The sequence below is a fragment of the Macrotis lagotis genome, chromosome 5, assembly GCF_037893015.1.
Source record: "Macrotis lagotis isolate mMagLag1 chromosome 5, bilby.v1.9.chrom.fasta, whole genome shotgun sequence".
Classification (NCBI taxonomy): domain Eukaryota; kingdom Metazoa; phylum Chordata; class Mammalia; order Peramelemorphia; family Peramelidae; genus Macrotis; species Macrotis lagotis.
The window spans coordinates 219,407,565-219,424,986 of record NC_133662.1 but is presented as its reverse complement, the minus strand read 5'-3'; the positions used below and the strand labels follow the sequence as shown (position 1 = coordinate 219,424,986).

Here is a 17,422-nt window from a genome sequence, read left to right as displayed (position 1 = left end):
CTTAGAAAACATGTAGAACTCTTGGTCTCCAGGAATAAAAAGCAGAATACTTTGCAATCTTAACAACTGTTAAAGGCATGCATGGGAATAAAGGATCTGGGGATCCTTGGTTTCTCAGAGGCACAAAGACTTTGGGTGACTATCATGGTGCTCAGCTGACGTAGACCCAGTGATGATCCTTCCTCCAGGAGTACACAGGGTGAAACTGATGTTGGTCAAAGTCCTTAATAAATCACATCAAAAACATAGAGGAGGAAATAATATTTTAGTTTAAACCTAAAGGATTATGCTTTAGAAGAAAAAGAAATGTTAGTTTGAGGGGAAGTTTCCTTGGCAATACAGTTACAGAATAGTAAATGCAATTTTTAGAGCATGTAAAAGGATCTCACCTTTGTGTGGAGGGGACTAGGGTGTGTCAAAAAATGGTTCACAATTTATGAACATCCTTATTTTTCATAGGTTGAATTTAGTGTAAGTGAAACAAAGAGGACTGGTCAACAGACAGCAACATGTGTCCGACTTTTAGGTCGTAACTCCAATGCCAAGAGGCTCTTGGGTTATGTGGCAACCCTGAAGGATAATTTTGGATTTATTGAAACAGCCAATCATGATAAGGAAATCTTTTTCCATTACAGGTAAATAATTTCTCTCATCATGTTAGAACATAAAGGGGCCTTAGAGATTATCTGATTCTCTGCCTTGGAATAAGAATCATTTTTTATTAGCAAATACTTCATTAATTTGAAGATTGTATAAATGTTAGCAACATAGCAGTCCAGTTAAGTTAGGTGCTGGCTTGTGTATAGGAACTACAGGTGAACAAATGTTTTCTCCTATGAAGGATGTTTATTGTTAAGACTAATTCAGATTGTTATTTACTCCTCAATAGTGAGTTCTCTGGTGATGTCGATAGCCTGGAACTGGGGGACATGGTCGAATACAGCTTGTCAAAAGGCAAAGGCAACAAAGTCAGTGCGGAAAAGGTGAACAAAACACACTCAGGTAAATAATTGTATGGCTATTGCGTAGCTACTGGTTTTGGTAGATTCAAAAGGCTGTTGTTTTGATTTGGGGACTTAAGATCATTTTATTCTTTTAAAAGCAACCCCAAATCACCTTATCACGGGGAAACCGTCCTTTTAGAAAATGATGGCTTTAGTTCCATGGTTAATCTTATGCTATTCCTTAATGGCCTAAGTAGTCCTGGTTTGTTGTACTCATTTTCTGGAACACAAGGACCTTTCTTCTCGCTTTTGGTTTCTCTTTTCATGCAAGTGTAACAGTTAATGTGCAGCAGGATTAATATGGATCTATGTTTAACATAATTGCATTTTTGTAAAGCCTTTATTAGATTGCTTTCTGTCAGGGGGAAGATGGAGAGAGAAAATATGAAACTTAAAACCTTACCCAAAAAATGATTGGTGAAAAGTACTGTTGAATGTAGTTGGAAAAATAAATAAAAATATTAAACATTTTAAAAAAACAGTTAATGTGCAGGGCAAAATTGTTCCCTCACTAATGGCCTTTGCTGTAACTTAGTTACTTAATAAAATACACAAATTAGACTGTGGTGAGCAGAGAATTCTGCTCTTTAAAAATGTGTATGACAGACCTGCAGTTTCATCAAGATGGGAAATTCCCCCTTTCAGGTTAGATCTGTGACTTTTTATGTAAATTTTCCAAAATGAGTAAAAGTTGCACTTGTAATATTTGCTCAGTACCTTGTTTTATGCAAAAGCTATGACATCATTAATGTTCACTCTCCATTAAAGTTACATTAATTACCCATCGATTTGGTCTTTTATGAAGGATTAAGATGACTTTTCATATTGTCTGAATTTTGATTAGAACTGGACTCTTAAGGATTTCCTTTCCCAAATAGAGTTTCCTAACCTTGGTTGATATTTGTACCCATGTTTATTAACTCCCATTTATTAGGAAATAAGTCTATGGAGCTTTTGATCTGATGGGACTCTTTGTTTTGTAGTTAATGGCACGACTGAGGAAGCTGATCCAACCATCTACTCAGGTAAAGTCATCCGGCCCCTGAGGAGTGTGGATCCAACCCAGACTGAATACCAAGGCATGATTGAGATCGTGGAGGAGGGTAAGGGCTTTCCTGCCAACATGGTTGAATGCTTTAAAATACTGGCAAGTGTATCATCATTGCAGCTTTGATTTCTTCATCTGCTGTCCTGAAGAGAACAAGGGACTTGGAGCCTTGATTAATTTTCTTGTTACCTTTCTGAAATGAAAACTCAGAACAAATTAGGGCCTAGTTTATCTTTAATATGTCATATTGATCCTTTATACATGTTAACTTCCCTCATGACCAAGAAACACAAGCAGAAATAGTTCTTCCAGTTTGGAAAGAAGATTAAGCTATTTCATTGCTTCTCCAATATCTTGACTGATTTTTTTTTTTCTCCCACTTCTTGGAACTTTGATTCCTTTAGTCACTTTTCTTTGACACTCTTGGTTTTGCTTATGTTTGATTTTACTTTGTATATACCTTCCCATATTTCTCTTACTGCACAGTAATGTTCCATCACATAGAGGATTTTTTTCTGTTCCCCGTTTAGTGAATGGATATCTATGTTGTTTTCAGTTCTTTACTTCGACAACTGTTTTGATAAATATTGACCCTTTGTTTCTGCTTTATAACTGAAATTCCTCAGTTAAAGGTTATGGACAATTCAGTCAGTCTCCTTACTTGCTTTGCAAATTGAAATGTAAAATAGTTGGACCTCTTCACAATTCTACCAATAGTACATATGTATGTCCGTCTTCCCACAGCCCCCAACCCTCAGTGTCCTTTTCTTCATGGAGTGAATTGAAACCTTGGGGCCTTTGAAGACCTTGCAGTTTCCCTTACTATTAGTGATTTAGAACTGTGATTTCATATAGTCACTTACAGTTTCCAAATCTTTTGACAGTGTATATACATTGTCTTGGTTTTTCATATATTTTCTGTTTGATTTTTTTTTTAGCTCTCTAATTCCTTATTTAAAGATTCTCCTCCCCTTAAAAGGTATTCCAAATTGTGAGTTACAGAAGACTAAACACACACAAAAAAAATAGTGCTACATTAGAATAAGTGACACATTGGTACAAATTCATGATTTATTATTACATCATTAGAAGTGGTTCATGTAATTTTTATTTTTAGTTATGCCATATTTTTATGATTTTTCTGTTATGTTTAAGTAGCCTCATTGTTGACAGTCTTCATTGATGGCACATACTTGGATATCGTGTTTTTGATATGACTAAAGGTCCTTTATTCTAAATTCAGCAGCCCTTTTCTTTGTATTTTCTTCCCCTGACCCAGGGCTGAGAATCCCTGCCATTCTCTCCAATTTGCCTCGGTTTTTCTAACATCTGGATCCATATATATGCCATCTGAAACGCCCTTCAACAATGTAGGCCACTGCTCCCAAATGCCCCACCCCATCATCTGTCTTGAGTCTTCTCTGTGCTAAAGAACCTATGACAACAAGACCTCTGAAGTAATTCATAGGTTTTAATCTTGTAAACATTGGAGTTTGGGAGTATAAGAAACAGAAGACAGCTAGATAAGTTGTGGGAATCAGAATCTTGAAAGGAGAAAGGGCTCAGGAAGATTGGAAAGAAGACTACCCAGGAAACTGAACTAACATCAAATACTGTGACTGTTTAGGAGTAGACTGGTAGAAGAAAGAGGGCTATTGGGTACCTTAAGGCACTAGAGGGAGATGAGCAACTAACTAGTGGATTGATGGTGCCCAAATTGTCCTCCCTTGTCGTCGCCCCCCCCCCCAATTTGATAATAGATCTTCCCTCTTTTTTTTCTTCTCTCTCTCCCCCCTCCCCCTTCCCCCTCTCTAAGTCTCCATGGTAGAACAGAAGATATTTAGGATACAGAATTTCGTTTCCTTCAGTTTAGCCTAACACATTCCTATTTTTTACCTCTCTACAGACCCCCCCCCCCCAAAAAAAAGCAGAAAGATTTCTTTCCCTGTGTACTCTCCTTGATTGAGATCTTTAAAAATATTCTTTTATCATTATTGCTGAAAATTATCAATTCTACTTAGATTTTCAGTGCAATTTAACATTTAGGCTTACATTGTTTTCACTGTGTAAAATTCTAGATACTTAGATTTATAAATATGCTCAAAATCATAGCATTAATGATAAGTGACAGAGAACTCTGTTTCTCTCCTAGGGGACATGAAAGGTGAGGTCTATCCATTTGGCATTGTTGGAATGGCTAACAAAGGGGATTGCCTTCAGAAAGGAGAAAGTGTCAAATTCCAGTTGTGTGTCCTGGGTCAGAATGCACAGACAATGGCCTACAACATCACACCCTTGCGCAGGGCCACCGTGGAGTGTGTAAAGGATCAGGTAAAATCTAAATCCAATACTGATATGATCTGTATTTTGAAGCATTTTATTTGCTAGATAGTTGGCAGGTTTGTTCTTTTGTTAAATAAGTCCATGGTCTCTTGCTCTAGGTCTTCTTATGGTTTCTTAGAGACCCTTTAAGTGAACCTATTTTTATTCAAAGTGTACTATGGGGGGGGGGGGGAACCATGTACTATGCCATTTCTACTTTGAGATTATGTTTTTATGGTGATACATTTTTTGTTTCAGTTTGGTTTCATTAACTATGAAGTGGGAGACAGCAAGAAACTCTTTTTCCATGTGAAGGAAGTTCAAGATGGCATTGAGCTACAGGCTGGAGATGAAGTAGAATTCTCAGTGATTCTCAATCAGCGTACTGGTAAATGCAGTGCCTGCAACGTCTGGCGTGTCTGGTGAGTGTCTCCCTTGATTCTAGGTCTTTATAGTCAAGTTAGCACTTACTGTGTTCTTTAGAGCAGCTATGGGCAGCACCGGCCCTAAAGTCAAAAGGACGACCTGAGTTCAAATCTAACTTCTGATACTTACTAAGCTTTTTGACCTTGGACAAGTCTCTTCACCCTGATTGCCTCGCATCCAGGACTGTCTTCAGTCATCTTGATACATATCTAATCACTGAACCCAGATGACTCTGGAGGAGAAGGTGAGGTTGGTAACATCCCCCTCACTCTAAATCCAGCTCATGTGCATGGCATCACTTCCCATCTTCTTTGAAAATGGAGGACAAGTATTATTAAGTTCTATGTTCAAGACAATGTGTTGAGTAGTAGAAATCTAAGAAAATAAAAATAATCTCCGTGCTCAAAGAGATTAAATACTGCCAAAGACCATATTACTATAGAAGTGCATTCAGAATGAATAAAGTATAATTAGGACATTAGGATTTGAGGGATCAGAAGAAGCTTGGTGCTAGAGCTACATGTTGAAGGAAGGGAGGGTTCTATGAAGTGGAAATTGGAAGGCAGTGCAATTCAGCAAGAAGAATGACTGCAGTGGGGGCTTGGTGGCACAATGGATAGAGCAGTGGCCCTGGAGTCATGAGTACCTGAGTTCAGATCTGGCCTCAGACAATAATTACTTAGCTGTGTGGCCTTGGGCAAGCCACTTAACCCCCCATTGCCTTGCAAAAAAAAAAAAGTGACCCTGCAAAAGAAGTCTGTAGTCAGTGCCATGTGATCATGATGATGATTGTCCTGTTCTCAAAGGAGACCATGACATCAGGGAGGTGATGCCATAATAAACACATGAATTAAATGTGAGTGAGGAAAGGCTGCACTATGTCCCCAGCTCACTTTCTCTTTCAGAACCTTTTGTGTCCAGTGACCAGATATGGATCAGGACAACTGGAGATGGCCCTGGATGTGAGGAGTCAGGGTTGAGTGGCTTACCCAAGGTCATACAGTTGAATGACTGGGGCCAAATGTGAACTCAGTCCTTTATGGCACCATACAGTGTACTGAGGAAAAGGAAGTAATGCATAATAGAGTTGAAAGGTAGATTAGGACTAAGATGTGAAGGGCTATAGTATTAAATGATATAGTATTTTGATTGTGCAGGTGGGTATAGTATATTGCATATAACACTGTACTAGGTTTGTGACCCTGAGAGAGAGAGGTACAGGATTTGGGAAGTAGAAAGTTGTCCAATTGGTCATTGTATGAAAAGGGAAGGGAAGTTGTATCAAAATTCTGAAAAAGATAGATTGTGATGTGTCTTAAAAGCCAAGATAGTGTTCTATGTTTCCTCAAGAAGCAATAATATGGTAGCCAGTGGTGTTTAACATCATTTTATCCTCCACTATTCTACTTGTTATTAGGGGGACCTAAATTCAAAACCTAATTTTGATTTTGTCTTGGACAAGTCACTTCACTTCTAGGCACTGATTTCCTCATTAAAATGAAAGGATTAAACTAGATGATCTGAGGTCTTTGTCAGCTCTCAGTTTAGGTTCCCAAGATCTTTTACAATTTGGTGTAGTACATTTTAACACTATACTGTTTGTTGCCTATTCCATTTGTTTTTATTTCTTCACATTATCTATATTTCTTGTTTCTAGCCTCCATTGCCAACTCAGTATCTGGCTTCATGAATCTTCTCAGAATAAACAGGATTTGATGCTGATTTTTTTTGGTTAGGGATATGTTCTTTGGAAAGAGTGATAATTTATATTTTAGTAAGAACTATCTGAAGTGAAAGATGGAGCTGTACTTACTTTTGTTAATAAACACCTTAAATTTTTCTATGAATTTTCACTTATGTTCAGTCATTTCAGTTGTGTCTGATACTTTTGTGACCTTAATCGGGAGTGGTTTGCCTTTGCTTTCTCCACCTCATTTTCCAGATAAGAAAATTGAAGCAAGCAGGGTTAAGTGACTTGCCCAAGTTCACACAGCTAGTAAATGTCTGAAGCCAGATTTGAACTCTGAAAGAGTAGTCTTCCTGATTCCAGGTCCAGCACTGCATTTCCTGTTCCCCTTAGCCATCCCTTATCATTTCTTACACCTTTATGGAGTTTGTCTCCTTGCTTGTAATCCAGAGATCTTTTTTTAAATAAATGAAACAAAGTACATAGAATAGCAAAGGGTGCAAATCATGTTGCATTACCAAAATATTGTAAATTTCATGAACTCCATCCCTGGGCTTGTGATTTTTAGAGCTCTTTCCCAGGTGAATGTGACCCAGTAACATTTAGCTACAAACCTGTCTTGTCTTGAAGACTCACTGTTTTTGTGTTTCTTATTTTTTTCCCATTATTCAGAATCCCCATAGTAGAATGGAGAACTTGTACATCTGGAAGTATACTTGTTTTTTCACTAGACCTTGCTTCCTCTGATCTCTCGACTCTGTATTTACAGTGAAGGCCCCAAAGCTGTTGCAGCTCCACGTCCTGACCGATTGGTCAATCGCTTAAAGAGCATCACTCTAGACGATGCCAGTGCTCCTCGCCTAATGGTTCTTCGTCAGCCAAGGGGACCAGATAACTCAATGGTATGATATGGTCAGGGTTTGGAGAGTTTAGGTGTGGAGCAATCACCAGGCACTTTGTATTTCCTAGCATACCTAATTTGAAGCAGAAAGATCATACTCTGGATGGGGGGTGGAATAAGGGAAGCTGCACACTATGACTGCTATATTTCAAGTAAAATGGATAGAGACTTTGGTGCAGACTCCACAAATAATTGCCAAAACTATAACTCTCTCCTGTTTTGAGTTTTTGAGTGAACTTAGATGCAGGTAGTTTCTGAAGTTATAAAATTTTCTAAATGTTCTAAACTGTTGTTGAAAATTGTGATTAATCATGAAGGTTATTTCTTTACAGGGATTTGGTGCAGAAAGAAAGATCCGTCAAGCTGGTGTCATTGACTAACCCCATCTACAAAGCACATCACTTAATCAGATATGATCAAGTGGGGGGGTTCTGGTGAAGGGTTCTGAATATCTCCCTCTTCATCCCTCCCAAAATCTGGAATACTTATTCTATGGAGCTATTACACCAGTTTTAACACCTTCCTCATGTTATGTTTAAAAAAAATAAATAAATTTAAGAAAACCATTTTAAAATTATGCACAGTTGCAGCCTGGAGAACTTAAGGTGGCGCCTTATAGTATCAATTTTAGAAGCTTTATTTGGTGCATTTAACGCAACTGGTAATTGCAAAACTACTTCGCCTGTGTAAGTGAAAAATATAGACAGTTATCTGGTCGACCTTATGAAATTCTGCACTTGATATTTAGTGTATACTCTACCTTCATTACTTCTGGCAAGGTGTTCTGCCTTATCTCTCAGTTGCATTCTTTTCCTGTTATTTCCTGTTTCATTATGCTTTAATTCTGAGGACCATATGAGGGTAGACTATATTACCTTTTTTAAAAAATTAAAAATTTGTGTAAGCATTCAAACCATTTCCTTAAGTTGATGGCCAAATGTTAAAATGTTATTTTTCATATCTCATTTATAATCTTGTCACAGTCCACTTAGCGAAGTTGTTAGATTTCAGTGAGAAGTATCTTCCAGAGTATATCTAAGGGTTTTTTTTTTTTATAACTTTACTATGATTAGTATGTATGGTGCAGAATTTCATTCGGATGAGGTGTGCCATCAGTGTGTGGTAATTTAAAAATATTTAAAAAACAAAAGGATGATGCACAAACTTGCTGCTTAGGACACTGCAGCTTCTAGACCCCAGTTTCTTTTACTGATTTAAAAACAAAAACAAAACAAAACAAAAAAAATAAAAAAAAATTTGTGCCTGAAATGAATCCTGTTTTCTTTATAAGCAGCCGCCCCGGGCCAGGGCCTTGTAAGAGACTGACCGGGAGCCTGGTGCCTCTGCCCGGCTCGCGCCCGGGGAGCCGGCTGGGCCCGGGGCCTGCGCCCCAGGCCCGTGCGCCCCCCTCTCCCCCGCGCCGGGCCTGGCGAGGCAGGGCGGGCCCGGCCTGGGTGGGGGCGCCCCGCACCCCTTGTCTTCCCCCTTCCGTTTTGAAGTTATGATCTGCTCTGAGAGACGAGGCCGCGTTTATCTTTGTAAACACGAAACACTTTTTGCTTTCTCCGATTTTCTGTTAATGGCGAAAGAATGGAATAGAATAAAGTTTTACTGATTTTGAGACAAAAAGCCTTCGGCCGCCGAGCGCTTTCATTCTCGAGACGCCTGGTACAGGGGGGGCGGGAGGGGGCTGGGTGGGGCTCCCACGTGACCGGGGCGGCGCGGCCCCACGTGGCCGGGGCGGCGCGGACTGACGACGTAGAGGGTGGGGCCGGAAGTGTCGCTCCCGGGTGGGGGCTGTTCATGGCGGTTCCGGGGTCTCCGGCACATTTACCGGGTGCGAGGCGGAGTCGGGCCGGAGTCGAGGCGGCGGAGCTCGAGGTGCGGCCCGGGGCGGGCGGCCGGTTCCCGGGGCCGGGCGGGGCGGGCGCGGGACAAAGGCCCCGGGGCCGGGCGGGGGCCGGGGGCCGGGCGGGGACGCGGGGCGCCCACCGAGCCGCTGTCGCCCCCACAGGCGCCTGCTGGGGTGAGATGACCGAGTACAAACTGGTGGTGGTCGGAGCAGGCGGCGTGGGCAAGAGCGCCCTGACCATCCAGCTCATCCAGAACCACTTCGTGGACGAGTATGACCCCACCATAGAGGTAAGGGCGGCCGGGCCGGGCCCGGAGCCGCGGGCCCCGCGGGGCGCCGCCGGCACGACGCGGGACACACCCATTGCCAGCCCCAGCCTGCCCTGGCACTGCCTTTGTATCCGCTCCTTCCGGGGAAGCCGCAGGCAGCGCCCGGAGAAGGGCCCGGAGCCCCCATCGCGTCGGGCCGAGCCGCCCCCTTCCCTGAGCACTGGCCCCGACTGGTTTGGAATGAGGAATGCAAGGGCTCTCTTTAAACCGGAATTGAAGACCCCATCTAGTCTTAGCTTTTAGAGATACGTATCGCCCAGTGGTGTCAACAATTCGTAGTGTATTTAGCAAGAATGCCCAGCAGTGAATTCAGCCCTCCCCCACCCCCACCATCCAGACGGATCTCGAGCCATTAAGAATATCTTTGCCTCCTCGGGGCTTACAAGTGACACAGTTTTCACCGTGGGACAGCACTGTGGCTGAAGATAGTCTCTGATATCCAGGCTTGGTTCATCAGAAAGTTCAAAAGAAAGGGGGGAAAAAAGTTAATAAGAAAGAAAAGAATGTTAAAAAAAAAACACGCCAACAAACAAGAATTCATTGAACAACAGCATTAACTCTACTCTGCTGTTTTGTTTTTAAACAAAAACTCAACTTATTTTCTCTAGGATTCCTATCGAAAGCAAGTGGTTATTGATGGTGAAACCTGTTTGTTGGACATATTGGACACAGCTGGACAGGAAGAGTACAGTGCCATGAGAGACCAGTATATGAGGACGGGTGAAGGTTTCCTCTGTGTTTTTGCCATCAACAATAGCAAATCATTTGCAGATATTAACCTCTACAGGTATTAGGAACGTTATTTATTCTAGAGTGATAATGTCTCACTGTTCCATGGGGTGGCTGCATATTATGTTATCTGAATTATAATTAGAGCAGAGAGATTGCAGGCACAATGAATGAAAGTAGAAATTGGCATCATTAAGGGTTATCCTAAATATTGGAACGCAGTTCTGGATTTGAGCGTCTGTCTTGTGCATGCTCTCATATCTCAGTGGAGGAACTGTCCAGCTTGGAGTCCCCACTATAAGGAACCTGAACTCAAAGCCTTCTAGTGAAGGGTGGGAAATGGAAACCTGGGTAGCAGCAAGATTTCACCCAGGGAAATTGAATTTTTAAAAGGGTATTCAAGAGCAGAATTAAAATGGGACAACTGATAAGTTAACATGCATTTTTAAGCCCTCAGTATGTGCCAGGCCTCTTTCCAAGCACCAGGGATTCAAAGACAAACATAAAGACCTTCCTTGAAGGAGCTTTGAGTCCTTTAGCAAAAACAAAGAGAGCTTTCATCTTTGAGGAACTCAGAGAGTGTCTTCACCTTTCCTCTTAACAAAAGCTCAGGAGGTAGTGGGTGACTGGACTGGTGGTGAATCTCAGTGACACAACTGTCTTCTGACTCGCAGCTGACTCTCCTCTGCTTTCTGAACCTCACATAGAGCTTGGTTTAAATACTTGTAGGACCTCATCTGGTGGAGCACTGCTGGAATACATCTTCAGATAATGCTCTTCACCTTCTCCAGAACTTCGAGTACCTCGCTTCCCCTATCACATCTAGTAAAAGGAAATAGCTGGAGAGGGATCACCTAACTCTGCTGGGCCTCCCCAATACATACTCCTTCACTATATAGCTGGTACAATCCTTCACAGCTTGAACTGAAAACCTCTTAATTTGGGATGCTTTCCCCCTTTCCTCTCTGTTTTCATATTTTATGTCCCAACTTACATTAGCATTTCCCCTGCCTGTCCTAATACACATTCATTCTGTGATCTTTACTTTTTTCTGAACTCATTGTAGTAAGTCCACCATGTTACATGGAGTTTGGTAATATGCAGTTACTCTCAAATACCTTAGTCTTGAGAAAAGGACCTCTGTTTTATACTTCTCGTATTCATGATGACAGCATTGATTCTATATGAGATACATGTCAGATAGTCAAGATTTACTTGATCAAAGAGAATAAAGTGCTTTTGAAGGGATTTTATGAGATGAAAACTAGTGGGAGAGGTTATGGGAGTGGAAATGTTTTTCTTTTTAAATGATATAAGCTAGACAATATTTAACACAAACTAAACTGGTAATAATCTATAGCCTAAGATGGGCTTTTCTCTAGTGAAGACTTTTTTTTTCCTCTGTTATAACCTTTTCCATTTATTTAGGGAACAAATTAAACGAGTGAAAGACTCAGATGATGTGCCTATGGTGCTGGTAGGAAATAAGTGTGATTTGCCAACAAGGACAGTTGACACAAAACAGGCTCATGAACTAGCCAAGAGCTATGGAATTCCCTTCATTGAAACCTCAGCCAAGACCAGACAGGTACAGTAGGACCTTTCCCTTCATGAATGAATGAATGGTTCTGGGGGATTTCCTGCGGTGTATTGGAGGGTACAGGAAGCAGAAATCACAGTCTTGTTTACTGATCAGGTTTTTGAATATTGGCAGAGGTTGATTAGATTTAATAGGATCTTCTCTTCTTGTAGTAACAAATAATTACTTTCATCTGAAATCTAAATCTAACACATGTAGAATCTATATTAGATTGCTTTTTGTTGGATGGGGGAGGGAAAAAAATGTAAGATTCAAATCTTGCCCAAAAAAATGATTGAAATCTAAATTCTCTGACTTCCACTCTCCACCACCTCTCTCTACCATTTTCCATCACTACTAGTTTTATGTCTTAATTTTTTTAGGTATTGAGTTCATTCATGACATCGATAACAGTGAGACTAAAATAGAAGTGCACTTTGGTTTGATAGAAATAGCTGTTAGCAATTATTTTCATATGCCAGACAGCTGCTACAGAGAACCAGGTTCCAGTTCTGACCCAGCCCTGCTTTGTGATCCTGAGCAATCACTGGACCTTCTAGGCTTTCTACCAACTCTCTAGGACAGCAACAACTTAGAAGGCAACAACTTGCCTGGCTAAGAAGCATTCCCCTTATCAGTGAAATTATTATCTTTTCCTCTGGTAACTTTAGTGGAGAGCATAGAGAAAAAGCATGGTACTGGAACTTCAACCACCAGGATGAAATCTTAGAATTAATTCCCTCTTTTTTGCTTATTCATTTAATAATCCCCCGTTAGCCTGAGAATTTCTACCTATACCTTGAAATACCAGGCATCTTCAGTTCAATCCAACAAATACTTATTAAATGCCTACTCTCTGTAGAGCCCTTTATTTTTTACTAAGAACCACCACAATATTAGAAATTTTATGTCGGTAGTGAGAAGCCCTGTTTCCTTCTCATCTATAATGTGGATATAGACTGAAAGAAAACAACACTGATAAGGACCTTTTTTTTAGGGTGTTGAAGATGCTTTTTACACGCTGGTAAGAGAAATACGACAATACCGCATGAAAAAACTCAACAGTAGTGATGATGGGACTCAGGGCTGTCTGGGTCTTTCATGTGCAGTCATGTAACCAAGTGAGTGTTAAAATTCTTTTATTTGCAGTTAGTTTATTTACCTTACTAAATTATATACATCAGAAACTATCTTTTTGATCATGGGAAATTTGATTAGAATTTTCTTTTTTCTTTTTTTTTCTTCACCTGGGATTTTCTCTAAACTGCTATTTAACTCTCAGTTTTCATAAGCCTTTTAAAAGATAATAAGTTTATAGTAAGAGTTTCTTATTGTTGACAACAGGAATACCTATGATATATGTATGATATATATCTGGTGCTGCCTAGGAGTTCAAAGAATTGTTGATCACATAATAGACGGTACATAAGCAATGTTGTGTTGGGTTTTTTTCTCCCCAGTAGATGGATTTTGGAATTTCATTCTCAGAAAAAGAGCCACTTTTTGAGGTAGGACATATTTGGAAATGTGTCATTTTGGCCACTATCATTTAAGTGTTTTCTTCTTATCACAGTTTTTTCACTTACATGAAGTCTGCCTTTGTTTCAGCTGCACTGACACCCTGGTCCTGACTTAACCTGGAGGAGAAGTATTAAATACTCATCTTCAGTCTCCCTGTGAAGCCCCTTGCCACTCTCCTGGTGCCCAGTAGTAGATCAGCACAGTGTTCTCTTGTCTGTTCTCTACCTGAGAAGTTCTCAGAACAACTACCTCCTCACTTGGTTGTCTGACCAGAGAAATGCACCTCTCCTTACCAGTATTTCTTATTCCTGGGCTTTTTTTCTCTGGGTTGTTTGGGATTTTTTTTTTCCCTTTCTAGGTTTTTCATTTGAAAAGAAATTCATACTCTGAAACAGAGAACCAAACTGTCAAAATACTGTTGAAAACAGCATATTGAGCTCCAAAGTACCAACTGCTGGTTATTTTTCTTTTTTAAAATGTTGAACTTTGACCTGTGTTGATATTTGGAGCAATGTTATGAATAACTTTTGTTGAAGTCACTGTCTGGTTCTGTTTTTTGATGTTATCTGCTACATATGCTAACCTGGCATCTGTTCTACCTATCACAAATATGAAAGCATTCTCAGCTATTGTACCTCTTGCTAATGATGAATTGTATGTCTACTCTGGTTCTCTTCTACTTCTTTGTAATTAGAAACACCTTTCCTAATGAAGTGCCTTTTTCTTAGAAGTGATTTGTAGAATTTTCCTGTTTCATTCAATGAGGAAACCATTAAAAGGAGAGGGTCGCTCATAAACCATACACATTAAGATGAATACCAGAAGATGTCTATAGCCAGTCCACTTGCGAAAGATGGGATGGCAGGCATGTATGATATCTGATATCTCCATCTCAGATATGTTGTGTCTGGTTTCCCAGTGATCTGTTTATGTATCTACAGGGAGAAATCTGAAACTAAAAAAAACTTAATCATTTCACTTATTTTTTACTCAGTCTCCACTTTTTGCCCCTCCCCCCAAGTTATTGCCTACGAATTGTATGTGCAATTTGTAATTCGTTTTTCCTTTAACTTTTATTCTTGTAAGAAGAAAAAAATTAATACTTAAGCAACCAGCTGTCATATGCTAATTTGGAACTTGCATTTACAATTGTTTAGGCCTTATAATAATTTAGGTGAGATTTTTTTCAAAAGGTGCAACCAATGATCTACAAGTGTCAAATGCAATATATTAACAGAATGAATTAACAAGCAACTAAATTTTATTTTTACCAACTTCACTACATTCATCTTACTTTTATTGACTGTTATATTATTTGGGGGACAGAATCATTTGCCTTATCATCCTGAGCTAGCTAGTTATTAGTTCACTTGGTTAGAGTATGGTGCTAATGAGACCAGAGTCACAGGTTTGATAGTATTGTTAGCCATTTATTACCATGCACAGAGAAATTTGGTCAGGGCCACAGACAACCCCTTGTAATTACAGCCAATTTTATCATCTGTGTATCTGTGTATGTGCAGCTCTGAGATAATGCGGGTCTGTGTTCCTTTGAAGAACAGGGTATGGAGGCTATTGTTACTATATAAATTATCTAAGGTTGAGGCATAGCATATCAGTTCATCTTTTTTTTTATACATCTGGTATGTGCCTGCTGTGTAAGAGGTCACTTGTGACCTTTCTCTTCAAAATGTGAGACAAGTTGAACAATCCATGTGCCATAGGGAGCCATACGCTTACGAAATTTCAGTCTCTTACCCTGGTGTATGTTTTTAACTCTTCAAGCTTTTTCTTCAGTATGTTCTAAGCACAGTTGGTCTGAACTGGGCCAAAATCCACATCTAGAAATGGTTTCCTATTAGAGCCTTGTTAAACTTAGGTGTGATTTCTGGCTGGATGGGGTGATAAACCTAACTGTTGTGAGCAAGTTAAGCCATCCAAGGTAGTTGGGCTTAAAATATGGAGTTATGAATGTTTATGGATGCTTGAAACCTCCCTTCAGCTACCTTGAATTCTGAGAGCTCAGCTTCCCTCAAGTTAAATGCTTAGTCAGCTGTCATAAATTTTGTATTCCTTTGCAGCTGGTCTTTGCTGTTAAAGGGTGTGAGTTCAAGAGAATGAAGATAGAATATCCTTTTTGGCTGATGCTACAGTGTTTACTCCATAAATGTTTCTATGAAGTGCTGTTTATATTTGAACAGCTTAGTATAGAATCTTGGTAATAATATGCTATGCGGAAACATCACAGTATGGGGCTTGTGAAAGGTAGAAGAATTGAGAATAAGAATTTGCAATTTCTTGTTCAGTGGATCCCAAGTGCAGTCCTAAAGCTGTGAATTCTTAACCTTAATGAGATGTGATTTTTTTTTTAAATTCAGCATATATATGGTAAAATTTCAGGTTCTTGATCCCCCTCCTGAATTTCAATGAGAATAATTAATTTTATATTAATTTTGGAAGGTTTCTTTTCCTCTGAGCCTTCTATCATCCTTAAACCCAAATGTAGCATATCTGGCTTCTAGGACACAAGAAACAAGTGAAAAAATTAGGTAGTTTAACTTAATATGAACTAAAGAATCACAAGAAGAAAGAGGCATTCACTATTGTGATTATTAAGTTTTGGTGATATGTATTTGGAACTGACAACAATTACTGATTTATCTTTCATCTTTCCCATTAACTTATGTATCATTATGTGACCTTAGGTAAGTCTCTAAATGTTTGGGCCTTGATGAGGATAGAATCAGGCTCGAGAGACCTTTTCAGTTCCAACAGTCTGTGATTCTACCAGCACATGGCTAATGTTTTTTATATCATTTTGTTTTCCAAAGGAATCATTTGGTTCGAAGTGGTATTTTCCATGTCAAAGTATCTGTCACACAGATTTCCAGATAACTGGTGACAGAATTTGAGTGACCTTGGAAAGGGAATTTCAGGTCATTCCTGGGACTGTTGTTTGCATAACTTCTAGATGAGGGTTGTCTCATTAGAAGTTCTATAACCTATCAATTTTTGTGCCATCAAATGCAGGAAAATATATTAATTGTGCAAATCTGCTGTTTAAACTGGAGCTCATTAGCCTCCTTAGTCCTCCACAGAAGGGCTAATATTTTAAGTTGAAGATTTTGTTGTAAATTAATCCATCTTAAAAAGACTGTTCATTTGAATTTTAAAAGTTGGTTATTGTTCTTGTAAATGATTTTTTAAAAAATAAAACTGGAAATTCGTTGGTTATTAATCCTTTTCTCTCTACTGAAGTACCATTATGAATAATCACAGGTCTTGATTTATGTCATTTACCACTTTGAGGGGTAGGGTGGGTGTGAGGTGGTACGTGCCTGTCATCCCAATTACTTTGGATATTGGAGCTGAGCCTGGTGAATCCTCTTAGTTTGAGCTACAATGGGCTAGACTGATAGTGTATGCACATTGTCTTCCTTCAGTATGTTAGCTCTCTCCTCTGTGAGATGGGGAAGCAGGTTACCTTAAAGGCAGGCAAAGCAGTCCAGCTAAGAAACAGAAAGTTAGATCATACCAATCAGTAGTGGGTAGCCCCTGCACTGCCAGCCTGGATGAGATGGGGAGACAGTCTTAAAAAAGATGTAGACCTTATTCACAAATCTGAATTCCCATTTAACAGTGTTAAGCATGGTGTGATTCATTTTTACCTCTTTACACAAAAATGTTTTGTACCCAGAATAATTCTAAGTCATCAACAAAAAGTTCATTCTGTATTCAGGGTTTTTACAGAAATGATTAAGATTTAACATTTCTACTTTGTACTTTGGAATCAGGCTCCATTTAACAGATGTTAAGTGCCTGATGTGTGTACAACTCTGTATTTACTATATAGAAGCTAGAAGAGAATTATTTTTTTTTTTAAAAAAAAGGTGATTTCCTACCCTTGAATCAACTAGGATTTTAGTATGCCAGTCTTCCAAAGACTGGAGGTTTGTGAGCAATGGCTGTTGCCTATCCTTGAATGCTTACTGTGTCATGAATTGAACTGCAAATTAAATTCAGC

At 39.6% G+C, this 17,422-nt stretch overlaps 2 protein-coding genes across 5 annotated transcripts in view; both read left to right on the top strand.

Moving 5' to 3' along the window:
• Positions 1-8,657, top strand: part of CSDE1 (cold shock domain containing E1) — a 52,007-nt gene extending 43,350 nt beyond the window's left edge. For all 3 annotated transcript variants that reach the window (XM_074188500.1, XM_074188499.1, XM_074188498.1), the window contains 7 exons: positions 460-635; positions 890-1,002; positions 1,988-2,107; positions 4,205-4,383; positions 4,633-4,796; positions 7,257-7,389; positions 7,721-8,657. In XM_074188500.1, the coding sequence (XP_074044601.1) occupies positions 460-635; positions 890-1,002; positions 1,988-2,107; positions 4,205-4,383; positions 4,633-4,796; positions 7,257-7,389; positions 7,721-7,768 (933 nt within the window). In that variant the 3' untranslated portion in view covers positions 7,769-8,657. The remainder of the gene's footprint in view (positions 1-459; positions 636-889; positions 1,003-1,987; positions 2,108-4,204; positions 4,384-4,632; positions 4,797-7,256; positions 7,390-7,720) is intronic.
• Positions 8,658-9,161: 504 nt separating this feature from the next.
• Positions 9,162-16,636, top strand: NRAS (NRAS proto-oncogene, GTPase). 2 transcript variants are annotated; one of them, XR_012468679.1, is made up of 7 exons: positions 9,162-9,269; positions 9,403-9,530; positions 10,178-10,356; positions 11,727-11,886; positions 12,875-12,998; positions 13,338-13,385; positions 13,486-16,636. XR_012468679.1 is itself a non-coding variant. In XM_074188497.1 (7 exons), exons 2-5 carry the CDS (start codon positions 9,420-9,422, stop codon positions 12,992-12,994), a joined length of 570 nt encoding a protein of 189 aa, XP_074044598.1. In that variant the 5' UTR covers positions 9,162-9,269; positions 9,403-9,419; the 3' UTR covers positions 12,995-12,998; positions 13,341-13,385; positions 13,486-16,636. The 2 variants fall into 2 exon arrangements, 1 of the variants encoding a protein (XP_074044598.1); XM_074188497.1 differs by having other exon boundaries at positions 13,341-13,385.
• Positions 16,637-17,422: the final 786 nt, after the last annotated feature.